The 15,302-nt window shown below is 42.1% G+C and overlaps 1 protein-coding gene across 1 annotated transcript in view; it reads right to left on the bottom strand.

The window, feature by feature from the left end:
• WDR88 (WD repeat domain 88) overlaps positions 1-15,302 on the bottom strand; it is a 65,673-nt gene that overhangs the window by 31,753 nt on the left and 18,618 nt on the right. Inside the window, exons 2-4 of the mRNA XM_007954351.1 lie at positions 12,497-12,607; positions 2,246-2,334; positions 554-617 (exon numbers count right to left, since the gene is read on the bottom strand). Of these exons, the coding sequence (XP_007952542.1) occupies positions 554-617; positions 2,246-2,334; positions 12,497-12,607 (264 nt within the window). The remainder of the gene's footprint in view (positions 1-553; positions 618-2,245; positions 2,335-12,496; positions 12,608-15,302) is intronic.

Below are 15,302 nucleotides of genomic sequence, written 5' to 3'. Positions count from 1 at the left end.
AGCACCAAGAAACTGCTAAAGGCAGGCTAGCAGGGAGGGAGAGGGACACCCAGAGGAGACCTGTGAGCTGGGTGGGGTGCCTGCACGTGGGAAGAGGAGGCGTGATTCGAGTTCTGACTCTTCGGATGGATAGACAGTGGTCCCTCCAGGATGAAGGGGGGATACGTTGGGAAGGCCCAGGAACCTCACGCTTTGCCCACATGGCCGTTGTCCAGTGGCCTCGACCCCGTTCTCTATCTAATCAAATAAAACATTCCACGAGAGAGTCCCTATTCCTGTGCAGTTGCCCCAACCCAGAGTGCCTCCTTCTTTCTGTGTATCCAAACCTGATTCAGTGCATGTTCTGCCTGTTCCAAGATGCTTTCCTTCCCTGGTCCCCACCTTTACCATCTGCATCTTCCTAAAGCTTCAAACTTTGCAAGCAATGGCTTGTGTAACGTGCAGTTCACATCTATGTCTTCCATCCCTGAGAAAACGCTCCTTTCCTCAAAGACGCCCCTCATGACCATCCCAAGACTGTCAACTCCTACCAACAGGGGCAGGACATACATACCAGCAGCTTTCCTGTCTCAAGGTCCCAAGCCCTGATTGTTTTGTCGTAGGATGCTGCAATAAGTCTGGAAATAAAATGCACACATACAGGCTCTTAATACCAGGAACAATTATGCTTGCTGTTTCCATAAAGACTTCTTCATAGAAATTTTTACCATTTAAAAACAGAGATTGCAAGTAGTCCCTTAATTTTGTCTCCTAAAGTTGCTTCAGGAGCTCTGGTAGCATAGTGCCTAAGGCACTTGACTGCTAACCAGAAGGCTGATGGTTCAAACTCATCAGCCACTCCTCGGAAGGAAGGTTGAGCAATCTACTTCTGTAACGATACTGCCTCAGAAACCCAAGGAGGACTCACTATGAGTTGTGTCCGACTCCACGGCACATAACAACAACAAAATTGCTCCATATCATATTTTATGAAAATACTTTAAATGGCCCTCGTATTAATTAAAAAGTGACTATGATCTTCATTCCTGAATGAAGAGTGTGGTTTCATTCTCACAGTGACCACCTGCCGTTCTGTATGGGTCCTCCCACCAAGAAACTACCTTCCCATGAAGACTCAAGCATAAGCCTTGGGCCCTGGAGCTAAGTCACTCTATGAGCCCTGCTGGGGACCAACAGGACTGGGTCAAAGGCTGCTGCACGTTTAGCTTGTGCTCTCCAGAGATTTCACCAAACCTCTGACTCCTGTAAAGTCCCTGGGTCCCTGCATGGGAACTATATGATACAGACAGGAGGGATGGCCACAGCAAGACTGTAGCACCATTCATGTATTTGCTTAGGAATGTCAAGCTCCTTCAACTCATTGAAAAGAGAGAGAAGCCAACACCAAAGGCACTGTAACACAATTATCCTCCTTAATCCTTCAGCCACTGGAATATGTTTCTTTATATTTAAGATTTTAAAAGTATCATTTCTTCTGTCCTATAATTTACTGTCTCCTTTTAAGGGGATAATTACAACTCACAAGAATCAAGCACTTCCTTCTCTTCTCACCTGATTTTTTACAAGAAAAAGTTCCGTAGACAGCTCATTTCATTCTGAAACATTTTCTGGTACGTTAGTAAAATATACATGAACCTTTGTCTTTTTATAGTGCATGTTTCTGTGGCAGTGTTTGTCCTCTAAGTAAGGTAAATGAAACAAATTCCCACAGTAGTTTTTATAAAAATTGTGTTTACAGCTGCTGCTCAGGGTAAAAGTAAATCCATTTAAAGCAAATTCATTTGTCTTTTAAAGGCTCCTCTCATGTCTGTCTGAACGGATTTAAACAAACAGATTTTGGAGGTTCTTCTCTGTGTGTTGCTGCCTCCCAGCCCTGACTCTTTCCAGATGATAGGCCAGGGCAAGTCTCTGGGTCCCTGAGCCTCTGTTTCCCCTCTGTGACATGAGGGCCTGGACTAAATTGCTAAAACCCCTTGCAGCTTCAACAGTTTACATACATGGCTACAGAAAAGAAAATTCAGACTGGCTTTATTTTAGCCACAATATATTTCATTTTTTTAGCACTTTAAATTTTCAAAGTATTGACACGTCTATTTTATTCTCACACACAAAAAAAGGAAGCCATGAGACAATGGATAGGAGTGTCCATCTACTTTAATAAAAGCCTGTCACTTGTATGCCTGGACTCTGGCCTGCCTTCTCAGTCTCAGGTTTCCTGACCTGTATAAAACAAGGGGAAAGTCACCTTTTGCTGTCAGCCGTGATGCTGCACTCTAAAACAGGAGCTCTGGGCCCAGGCTCAAAATTCCGAATCACAACTCCATCAACAGCATCCTCAAATAAGTGAGAGAAAGAATGGTCACTGCGACATTTGCTGAAGTTGTAAACTGAGTTAATATCAGCTGTGAGCTTATCCAAGGAGTTCTGGTGGTGTAGTGGTTAAGGCTACTGTCTGCTAACCAAATGTTTGGTGATTCGAACCCACCAGCCACTCTGAAAAAGAAAGACAAAGTAGTCTGCTTCATAAAGATTTATAGCCTTGGAAACCCAATGAGGGCCACTATGGGTTGGAATCAACTTGATGACAGTGAGTTTGGTTTTTGGTTTGGTTAGCTTGTCTATAGCAGCAAAGTATGGGAACTCCATGGTCCTAAGATTGCCACTCAGCTCAAAAGAGCAGAAGGAGTTTACAACACATTTTGTCAAGAGCAGGAAGAATACCCTCATCATTCATAGGTCGATCGACTCTCACGTAATTCCACAGCAACCAGATGGAAACTGGCCACTTTGGTGGTAGTGTTTTCTGAAAAGCCTTTTCAGAATCTAGCAATATGTTTCAAGAACTTCAAAAAAAGTTCACACTCTGGCCCAGTAGTTATACTCCAAGGAGTCTCTCTTAAGGAAATAGTCAGAATTGCAATCAAATATTTATGCCTGAAAATATCCATCTTTCATTATTGGTGATGACAAAAACATCAGCAAAAATCTAAGTGTCTGTCTAAAGGGGAATGGTTAAAACAAATTACAACACATCTGATGGTACTCATTACCATCGAGTCAATTGCAACTCATAGCAACCTCTCCTTGGGTTTCTAAGACGGTATCTCTACGGAAGTAGATTGCCCAACCTTCCTTCTGAGAAGAGGCTGGTGGGTTTGAACTGCCAGCCTTCTGGTTAGCAGTCAAATGCCTTAGGCACTACACCACCAGAGCTCCTATATCTGACAGTAGGGCACTTGGAATTGTTAAAAATCATGCTGATGGTCAATAACTAGAGAATATGATGAGAAAAAAGCAGGTTCTGATGCAAGAAGAGTCACCAGGTGATACAAACAGTTAACATGCTCAGCTGCTTATCAAAAGGTTAGCAGTTGAGTCCACCCAGAGATACCTCAGGACAATATGGCAATCTGTTTCTGAAAAATCAGCCTCTAAAAATTCTATTGAGTACAGTTCTACTCTGACACACATGAGGTAACCATGAGTTGAAATCAATTCAATGGCAACTGGGTTGGTTACCTGTGGCAAGGATGAAATCTTTTTTAGTAAGAAATGTGCCAGTACTACCACTGTCATTCACTTGGAAGGGGATCTATGTAGGAGACCCTTGATAGAGAGGGAGAACAACATGGAACAAAACTCAAAATCATTTGGAGGAAAAAAAAAAAGGTGGGGACCAGGTTTGCTGGTCCAATAGAGCCTGGTGGAACCACTGAGACTATGGCCCCTTCAGGTCTGGAATTGAGCCCACACCTGTGGTTTCCAGCCAAACAAAATACAGGCATATGAGTTGAACATTTACCTCAAGTAGATACACTCCTTGGAAAGAACTATCATGGGAGAAAGAAGGGCTGCTTATGCACAGGGAGACAGCTCAAGGGGCAGGAGCCCATGGAGGGATGGACACTGGGAAGAGGTAACTATGGGGAGGAAGTGAGAGGGGAGCTGTTGCATTGTGGTAAACTGTGGTCAATGACATGAGACAAAGTGCATGTGAACTGCTGTATGGAAAGTGAATTTGCTCTGTAAATCTTCACCCAAATCACAATTAAAAAAAAAAATGTAAAAAAGAAAAGAAATGTGCCAGTAGCTTTTCAGCATATGCAGAGAAAGTAGAGAGTCCCCCCTCTTTTAAGAGTATTACTAAAAATGTAAGAGATTTACTAGAAATGTCTTGTATTGTTATGTAAAAATACAGTGGAAGAGTGTCATTGCTTTTTGGCCTGACAAGGGTAGGACTGTGACAATACCCCCTGATATGCAGAGACCAATTTGCCATAGGATCCCAAACCCATCTGTGAGGGATAGGACTCTGTGTCAAGGTCGAGGATTGGAACACCACCTCCAGGTTCAGTGATTAGCTAGAAGGACTCACAAAACTCAGTATATAGTTAGACTTACAGCTAAGATTTATTACAGTGAAAGGACATAAAGCAAAATTAGCAAAGGTAAAAGGTGCTTGGAACGAAGTCTGGAGGAAACCAGGCACAAGTTTCCAAGATTTTTCTCCCACTGGAGTCACACAGGACATGTTTAATTCCTTCACAACAAGTTATAAAACCACATGGGAAATGTCTACCAGGGAAGCACATCTGAGCCTACAAGCCTAGGTTTTTTACTGGTCACATAGGCACTCTCAGCATGCATCAAAATCCCAGAACCTCAGGAGGAAAGCAGGAGTTCAACCTGCCACATTGTTTGTACAAATAGTCTAGGCACACTGAGTCACCTTTATCATTTAGAGAAAGTCTCATAGGGAACTGTTTATCAGTCAAGTTCCTACATGCCAGTCAAAGGCCAAGCTTTCTAAGGACAGCAGTCTCAAGTCTGCTATGTAAACTCTTTTCTGCACAGGCCCAGACTTCAAGCCCTGTTCCCTAAGAATTGAAACAATGGAGTCATATCTGGATATACCCACCAGGCTCCAATCAAAGCCTGCTGGTAGAAGGATCTCACAGAGAAACTCACTAGGGTCAGGTGACACCTAAGCCGTTGGTCTGAGTTTAAGAGCCTAAGGACCCAGAGAAACCAAGTAGTTGAACCTGTGGGCTTAGGACCATAGTCACAGGGGACGTCAAGCTCAATTGGCATAACATACTACACAAAACATTGTTCCACCTCCTACTTTGGCAAGTAGCAACTGGGACATTAAAAGCTTGCAAGCAGCCATCTAGATGCAACAATAGGTCTCTCCTCATCCAGAGCAAAGAAGAATGAAGAAAACCAAAGATTCATGGAAAAAATTAGTTCTAGAGACTGGTACACCATGCGATCTGCAGCCTATACAACTATGAGACCAGAAGAACTAGATGGTGCCAGGCTACCACTGTCAACCACTTGGAGCGGCATCTATGTAGGAGATTCTGGATAGAGGGGAGAACAATGTGGAACACAACTCAAAATCATTTGGGGGAGAAAAAAAAGGGGGTGATCAGTTTTGCTGGTCTGATAGAGCCTGGTGGAACCACTGAGACTATGGCCCCTAGCTGCCCTTCAGAGATCTGGATTTGAACCCACAACTGTGGCTTGCAGCCAAACAAAACACAGGCATATGAGTTGAACATTTACCTAAGGTAGATACACTCCTTGGATAAAACAATCATGGGTGAATAGAAGGACTGTTTATGCACAGGGAGACAGCTCAGGGGGCAGGGGTGCATGGAGGGATGGACACAGGGAAGAGGTGATTGTTGGGTGGAAGTGGGAGGGGAGCTGTTGCATTGTGGTGAATTGTAGTCAATATCATGAGACAAAGTGCATGTGAACTGCTGTATGGAAAGTGAATTTTCTCTGTAAATTTTCACCCAAATCACAATAATAATAATAATAATAAGAGCCTAAGGAACTAGTCTCCCTGGCTAGCATACTGCTCACTGCAAACTAAGAAAACAGTCCTCTTGGAGCCAGGGACCAAGGCCCACTATAGTCTACACAGGGCCTAGGGCCAGTCAATGGCAGCATTAGAGTGGATCCCTGCCCATGGGGCTGCACAGGTGCAATACTCAATAGTGATACCACAGCCAAGAGAAGGAACAGTTAGCACAGACAGGTAAGATATGTAAGACAGCTCCCTCTTCACTTGGTATTCAGAAGCAGGACTTTACCCCTGTGGAGTCAGTTTAACTGGGGGATACTGGTATGACTTTGAATAAGGGGGAGGCTCTAATAAATAACTGGAAAAATTAAGGAGACATTATAATACTTGTACCCTAAGTTCATTGCAGTTACATAAACAGTATTTCTGTGTGACCCCACTTTTACAAATGTGTATGCATGGGTGCATGCAAGAAGAAGGAAGGTATACATCAACATATTCACAGTAGTTAACTCTGGGGTAGTAGAATGATGGTTTGTGTGTGTGTGTGTGTGTGTGTCTTTATGCCTTTCTGTAGTAAAACCATATTACTTTTATATTATGAGAAAAATTACTCATTTTTTTTAATGACTGAAATGTGCCAACATCATAGCAACCCACTTTGGGTTTCCGAGGTGGTAAATCTTTATGGAAGTAGGTTGTCCAGTCTTCCTTCTGCTGAGTGGCTGGTGGGTTAGCTAACCTTCTGGTTAGCAGTCAAATGTCTTAGGCACTATGCCACCAGAGCTCCTTAGAGTGAAATAAGGTAGTGATATTAAGAATGAATTTTTCTTTAAGCTTCTGTTATGGACTGAATTGTGTTCTCCAAAAAGATATGTTGAAATCTTATAAGGCATTTGACTGCTAATCAGAAGGCTGGTGGTTCATACCCACCAGCCACTCCTCGGAAGGAAGGTTGGGCAATCTACTTCTGCAGTGACATCGCCTTGGAAATCCAAGGAGGGGTCGCTATGAGTCCAATCCGACTGATGGCAGTGAATTTGGTTTTGTTTGGTTTTTACTACCCATAAATATAGGAGCTCTGGTAGCATAGTGCCTAAGGCACTTGACTGCAACCAGAAGGCTGGCAGTTCAAACCCATCAGCTACTCCTCGGAAGGAAGGTTGGGCAATCTACTTCCGTAGTGATACAGCCTCGGAAACCCAAGAAGGGGTCGCTATGAGTCGGGTCTAACTTGACAGCATATAACAACAAAAACAACAACAACAACCTATAAATATGCCCTTGTTTGGAAATAGGGTTTCTGGAGATGTTATCAGGTAACAGGAGGTCTTACACAATAGAGGGGGTCCTGATCTAGTCTGAGTAGTGTCCTTATAAAAGAGGTCAACTGATACAGAGAGATGCACAGCCATGCCAAAATGTATCTCCAAGTCAGGGAATACCTGGGCAACTAGGAGCTAGAAGAGACAAGGAAAGAACTTCCCCTAGAGTGGACAGAAGAGTCTAGTCCTGCCAACATCCTGATTTCGAACTTCTCCAGAAATAGATTTCTATTCTTATAAGCCACCCAGTTTGTGGCACTTTGTTACTGCAGCCCTAGAAAACTGACACAGATTTATACATTAATGACTTTCAAATTATTCACAATGACCTGTAATTGTGAAAGAGGGCTTTTAAATCAAATATTTGGGTTTGGGGTAGGGTTTGAGAGGAGGGATCAGAGATGGGAGTGATGGTGGGTAGGTTCACAGGAGAAAGAAAGGGGATATTTTGGTTGAGATACTGTGATACAAGAAGGCATAGGGTAACGTGTAAGAATAGTGGCTTAATCATCTACTGAGGGAGAGCCACAGGTGGGGATCCAGAAGGACCAGTAGAAGAGGAAGGAGACAGAGAGAAGAGAACCAAAGGGGAGGAGAGTGGAGAGGGAAGTCAATGGGGTCAGCCAAGGAGGGGTGCCCACAGGAAAACAGGCAGTTATGGGAGTATGATTGAGGTGGTGAAGGAGGACAGGAGAGGCAGCAGGATATTGAGGTCTGCCTGGAAAAATGTGGCAGAAGGGAATAGTTGTTGTTGTTGTTGTTGTTAGGTGTCATTGAGTCAGTTCCGACTCACAGCGACCCTCTGTACAACAGAAAGAAACACTGCCCAGTCCTGCGCCAGCCTCACAATACTTGCTATACCTGACCCCATTGTTGCAGCACTTTAAAGAGGTCTTTTGCAGCAGATTTGCCCTATGCAATATGTCATCCGATTTCTTGAATGCTGCTTTCATGGGTGGTTACTGTGGAACCACGTAATATGAATCTTTGACAACTTCAATCCTTTCTCTATTTATCATGATGCTGCTTATTGGTTCAGTGTGAGGATTTTTGTTTTCTTTATGTTGAAATGTAATCCATACTGCAGACTGTAGTCTTTAATCTTCATCAGTAAGTGCTTCAAGTCATCTTCACTTTCAGCAAGCAAATTTGTGTTGTCTGTATATCGCAGGTTGTTAATGAGTCTTCCTCAAATCCTGATGCCATGTTCTTATTCATTTAGTCCTGTTTCTCGGATTATTTGCTCAGCATACAAATTGAATAAGTATGGTGAAAGGATACAACCATGATGCACTTTGTTTCTAATTTTAAACCACGCAGTATCCCCTTGTTCTGTTCAAATGACACCTGGTCTATGTACAGGTTCCTCATGAGCACAATTAAGTGTTCTGGAATTCTCATTCTTCTCAATGCTATCCATACTTTGTTATGATCTACACATGGTTAAAAAAAAGTAAATAACTTTCTGGTATTCTTGGCTTTCAGCTAAGATCCCTCTGACATCAGCAATGATATCCCTTGTTCCACATCCTCTTCTGAATCCAGCTTGCATTTCTGGAAGTTCTCTGTCAATACACTGCTGCAACTGTTTTTGAATTATCTTCAGCAAGATTTTACTTGCATATCATATTAATGATATTGTTCAATAATTCCCACATTCTGTGGGATCACCTTTCTTTGGAATGGGTACAAATATGGATCTCTTTCAGTCAGTTGGCCAGGTAGCTGTCTTCCACATTTCTTGGCATAACTGAGTGAGTGCCTCCAGCATGGCATCCGTTTGTTGAAACATCTCAGTGGGTATTCCGTCAATTCCTAGAGACTTGTTCTTCACCAATTCCTTCAGTGTAGCTTCAACTTCCTCCTTTGATACCATTGGTTCTTGATCATATGCCACTTCCTGAAATGGATGAACATCAGCCAATTCATTTTGGTATAGTGACTCTGTGTATTCCTTCCATCTTCTTTTGATGTTTCCTGCATCCTTCAATATTTTACATAGAATATTTCAATATTGCAACTTGAGCCTTGAATTTTTTCTTCAGTTCTTTCAGCTTGTGAAATTCCAAGTGTGTTCTTACCTTTTGGTTTTCTAACTCCAAGTCTTTGCACATTTCATTATAATAATTGACTTTGTCTTCTTGAGCTGCTCTTTGAAATCTTCTGTTCAGCTCTTTTATCCTGTCAATTCTTCCATCTACTTTAGCTACTCTCCATTCAAAGACAAGTTTCAGAGTCTCTTCTGACATCCATTTTGGTCTTTTCTTCCTTTCCTGTCTTTTAAATGACCTTTTGCTTTCTTCATGGATGATCTTCTTGATGTCATCTGTTTCTCGGTCATTGGTGTTCAATGCATCAAATCTATTCTTTAGGTGGTCTCTAACTAAGTTCAGGAGGGATACAAGCAAGGTCATATTTTGGCTCTTGTGGACTTGTTTTAATTGTCTTCAGCTTCAACTTGAACTTGCGTATGAGTAACTGATTGTCTGTCCCACAGTCAACTCCTGGCCTTGTTTTGGTTGAAGATACTGAGCTTCTCCATCGCTTTTTCCACAGATGTATTGATATGATTCCTGTGTGTTCCATCTGGTGAGTTCCGTGTGTATAGCCACCATTTATGTTGTTGAAAAAAGATATTTGCAATGAATAAGTCTTTGGTCTTGCAAAATTCTATCATGAAATGTCTGCCGTCATTTCTATCACAAGGCCATATTTTCCAACTACCAGTGATTCTTCTTAGTTTCCAACTTTTGCATTCCAGTCACCAGTAATAGTCAACACATCTTGATTACCTATTTGGTCAACTTCAGACTGTAGAAGTTGGTAAAAATCTTCCAAGTTCCTTGTCTTTGGCTTTGGTGGTTGGTGTGTAAGTTTGAATAACAGTAGTATTAACAGATCTTCCTTGTACATGTATGAATATTATCCTGTCACTGACAGCATTGTACTTCAGGATAGATCTTGAAACATTCTTTGTGATAATGAATGTCATGCCATTCCTATTCAATTTGTCATTCCCAGCATAGTAGATCATATGGTTATCTGATTAAATATGGCCCAAAACACTCCATTTTAGGCTAGGATTTATGCATTCCATTTCATTTCTTACAACTTCCAATTTTCCTAGATCCATACTTTGTACATTCCGTGTTCCAATTATTAATGCACGCTTGCAGTTGTTTCTTCTCATTTTGAGTCATGCCACATCAGCAAATGGAGGTCCCAAAAGCTTTACTCCATTCAAATCATTAAGGTTGGCTCTGTAATGAGGAGGCAGCTCTTCACTAGCTGTATTTTGAGTGCATTCCAACCTAAGGGGCTCATCTTCCGGCACTATATCAGACACTCATCTGTCAGTTTGTTGTAATGCGGTGGCTTGGATGTTGCTGTAAGTTTAGAGGCTATGCCACTGGTATTTCAAATAGCAGCAGGGTCACCTGCGGTGGTCACCGTGGTGGACAGGTTTCAGTGGAGATTCCAGACTAAGACAGACTCAGAAGAAGGAAGGGGCCATCCACTTCTCAAAGAACTGGCCAATGAAAACCTCATGAATAGCAGTGAAGGGAATAGAGCTGTAAGTAAGTCAGAGGCTGAGAGCGGGACACTTGGACTTATTTCCAGGGATTGAAGAAGGTTTCAGGGCTTGAAAAAAAAAAGGATATAAAGGAGACAGAGGTGGAAGTGGCTTGCATGATGGACAGGGCATGGTAGGAGAGAGGATCAAGGGAAGTGAGGCTGTGGTAGGGAATTGAGAACACCTCCATGGATGGTTTCCTATCTTGGTATAATGACCAAAGGGACACCGTCTGTCAAGAAAGTGAAAACAAGCAAATATCCCCTTAGCAACAAGAGTTCAATAGTCAAAATAGACAGAAACCTCCACTTTCTGTTCTTCAGTTCTTCCACTGACTCAAAAGATGAGAACAAAGTGGGAAGAATCTGAAGACTGCAAAGCAAAATGCACAGTAGAAAGTTACCATCTCCTGGGTAATGTGGAGGCCTCCTCACTCTATGAGCTTCTTGATCACCCCAGAGGGTTGGGAAAGAGTTTAACGCTCCCAAATAAACCAACCATTTCTCAACAAGGACATCATAGGGTGGGGGTGGATTTGTAAAGGGCAGTGTCAGAGAGAAGGAGTAGGTGTCTTTTGGGGTCTGGTAGGGGTCACGTAGGCCCTGTGTTAGCCCTGACACATAGCTGGTCCTGGGTTAAAAAGGGAGGCTCAGGGAGGCCCAGGAAACCACGTAATCATCCAGGGTCACATGCTCAACTCACTGCCATCGAGTCGTTTGTGACTCATAGCAACCTTCATTGGGTTTCCAGGGCTGTAAATCTTTACAGCTGGTGAGTTTGAACTGCCAATATTCTGGTTAGCAGCCAAATGCCTTCACCCATGTGTGGCCTTAACCCATTTTGACAGTCCTCAAAGCCCTCTTGCCTGGTCTGCTTAGATTTGGCATCCACTGATAACACAGAATATTCTTCTCTAAGATCATCTGGAAGATGAAGGGCTATCCTCCACTCAGTTACCAAACCAGAACCTGAGAACTAACCTTGACTCACTTGACCCTGTCCTACTCCTGCCTCTGAAGCTAGAGGAGATGGCAAAACTCAGAACTGACTGTCCTACCTCATGGGCCAAAACTCCAGCCACATGGCCATCCACAGTCTTGCCTTTGCTGGTCACTGCAACCTCTCAGCCCTGATTCTTCCTCACTCCCTCCTGACTGACCAGCAATGCCCCAAAACAGGCCTGCCATTGTCTGCCAGCCCTGCCCACAGGATCCAGAAGGGTTCCAGGTGGCTGCCTTTCTGAAATTGTGTCTGACCATCACACTCCTGTCCCTTGTGCCCCTGCCTTCTGAACTTTGGGGCACTTCTCTGTGCTCAGGCCTATCTCTCCCAAACACCCCTTATAGGCAGGTCCCAGGACTGGCTACCTTTCTGTCCACCCAGGCCTAACCATATAGTCTCTGTAGATGGAAATGAATTTTCCAGATAAAGAGGAGATTGCAAGAAATGATACAGCACAGAGACCCAGGTAGGTCAGAGACACAGATTGGATCATCCTCAACAGAAGTGGGACTTCCAGCCCAATGTTCTCTGCCTCCTGCTCCCACTGTTTCCAAATGAAGAAGTTGGCAGCAGCTACCTTAATTTCTTGCCTCCAGCAGCTTGACACTGGGAGGAGGAGCTTCACTTTGTTCATCCTTCTTGCATTTTTCTCAGAGCCCTTTCAAATTTCTGGGATCTTTGAGTGTCCATTAACTCAGTGCTGGGGAACTCTCCACATGAGGTGATATAAGCTTATGGAGATGTTTTAGCTCCAGGAGAACCTGATCCTTGGCCACCTACCCACAGCTTCACTGTGCAGTCGTAAGAGCCACTGAGGATCTTTGTGTCATCCACACAGAAATGACAGGAACTCACCATCTGCTCATGACCTTTCAGAATTTTAAATGGGATCTGAAAAAAGTATAGAATGAACAAATTCAGCAAGGTTGCCAGATACAAGATAAATATACAAAAATAAATTCAAAAATTGAAATTAAGAAAACAATTCTATTTATAATAGCACTAGAAAGAATACTTAACAATAAAACTCACAGCCACCGAGTCAATTCCAACTCATAGTGACAGAGTAGAATGGCCCCATAGTGTCTTCAAGGCTGCAAATCTTTACTTTCTCCCATGAAGTGGCTGACCTTTTGGTTAGCAGGCAAATGCTTTCACCACTGTTCCACCAGAGCCCCTATACTTAGCAATAGATTTAAAAAATGTAAAGTCTATACTCTGAAAACTACAAAACATCAAAGGAAACTACATAAAACCTTAACAAATGGAAATACCTCCTGTAGTCATCAATCAGAAGACTTAATATTGCTAAGATGACAACACTCCCCAAATTGATCTAATGATTCAAAGCCATCCTTATTCAAATCCCATCTGGCTTCTTTGCAGAAATTAACAAGCTGATTCTAAAATTCACATAGAAACTCAAGGGACCTAGAATAGCCAACATGATGTTGAAGAAGAATAAAGGTGGATGACTCACATTTCCTGATACCATCCTGATATCAAAGCTTTCCACAAAGTAACAAAAATCAAGACAGTGTAGTCCCAGCATAAGAATGGACATGTAGATAAATGCTAGAGTTTAGAATACAGAAATAAACTCTCCCAAATGTAGAACTGATTTTCCACAAAGGTGCCAACACAGTTAAATGAAGAGAGAATAGTTTTTTCAACAAATGGTTCTGGGGCAATTGGATACTCACATGCAAACGAGTGAAACTGGACTCTAATGTTACACCACATAAAAAAAAATTGACTCAAAATGGATGAAATACTTAAACATAGGAGAATAAAATATATGTGTTAATTTTTGTCACCTTGGATTTGGCAATGGAGTCTTAACTATGACACCAAAATCACAAACAACAAACACAAAATAGATATACTGGACTTCATCAAAATAAAAAATGTTTGTGCTTCAAAACACACCATCAAGAAAATGAAAAAGACAAACCACAAAATGGGAAAAAGTTTTGTAAATCATATCTGATAAGGGATTTATATCTAGAATATATAAAGGACTCTTACAACTCAGTAAAAAGACAAATAGTCCAATTAAAATATGGGCGAAGAATCTAAATAAACATTTCTCCAAAGAAGATACACACATGGTTGATAATCACATGAAAAGATGCTCAATGTCATTAGCCATTAAGCCAGGAGAAAAAAAAACAAAAAACTGCTGTTGATTGATTTTGACTCATAGCGACCCTACAGGACAGAGTAGAACTGCCATTAAGGTTTTCAATACTGTAAATATTAATGGAAGCAGACTGCCTTGTCTTTCTCCCCCAGAAGGACCAGTGGGTTCAAACTGCCAATATTTTGATTATCAGCCAAGTGCTTTAATAGCTACACAACCAGAGTTCCTTGTTAGCCATTAGGAAAACACAAATTAAAACCACAATGAGATATCACTTCTCACCCAATATTGTTGCTGTTGTTAGGTGCCGTCGAGTCAGCTCCGACTTATAAGTGACCCATGTACAACAAAATGAAACATTGCCCAGTCCTGTGCTATCCTGACAATCTTGCTATACCTGAGTCCATTGCTGCAGCCACTGTATCAATCCATCTTGTTCCATCTTGTTGAGAGCCTTCCCCTTTTTCGCTGACCCTCTATTTTACCAAGCATGATACCCTTCTCTGGGAATGGTCCCTTCTGACAACATGACCAAAATAGGTAAGACAAAGTCTGGCCATTCTTCCTTCCTAGGAGCATTCTGGCTGAACTTCTTCCAGGACAGATTTTTTCATTCTTCTGGCAGACCATGGTATGTTCAGTATTCTTCACCAACACCACAACTCAAAAGCATCAACTCTTCTTTGGTCTTCCTTATTCATTGCCAGCATTCACACGCATATGCAGCTACTAAAAATACTACAGCTTGGGTTAGGCACACCTCAGTCTTCAAAGAGACATTGCTGCTCTTCAGCACTTTAAAGAGGTTTTTTGCAGCAGATTTGACAGATGAATTATGTCATCTGATGTCTTAACTGCTGCTTCCATTGGTGTTGATTGTGGAACCAAGTAAAGTGAAATCTTTGACAACTTCAATCTTTTCTCCATTTATTGTGATGCTGCTTATTGGTCCAGTTGTGAGGATTTTTGTTTTCTTTATGTTGAGGTATAATCAGACTGTAGTCTTTAATCTTCATCAGTAAATTTGTCAAGTCATCTTTACTTTCAGCAAGGAAGGTTGTGTCAGCTGCATATCGTAGGTTGTTAATGAGTCTTCCTCCACTCCTGATGCTGCATTCCCCCCTCCCTTTTTTTTCACTTTTACTGTGGTGAAAACATACACAACAAGACGTTCACCAACATAACAACTTCCACATTTACGGCTCATGGACATTGATGACATTCTTCATGTTGTGCCACCATTGTTGCAATCCTTTTTCAAAATATTCCACCATAGCATAAGCTCAATGCCCCCCAAACAAAAGCTTTCCCTTTCCCCCTCTCTCCCACCCTTGGTAACCACTAATAATCTTTGGTGTGTGTATGCGTGTGTGTGTGTGTATATGTGTGTGTGTGTATATATATATATGTTGTTGTTGTTGTTGTTATGTGCCGTCAAGTCAG

The sequence above is a fragment of the Orycteropus afer genome, unplaced genomic scaffold (assembly GCF_000298275.1).
Source record: "Orycteropus afer afer isolate SDZICR_OR568_19922 unplaced genomic scaffold, OryAfe1.0 scaffold00459, whole genome shotgun sequence".
NCBI lineage: Eukaryota > Metazoa > Chordata > Mammalia > Tubulidentata > Orycteropodidae > Orycteropus > Orycteropus afer.
The sequence above is the reverse complement of the archived record's forward strand: the minus strand, read 5'-3'. Positions and strand labels throughout refer to the sequence as shown.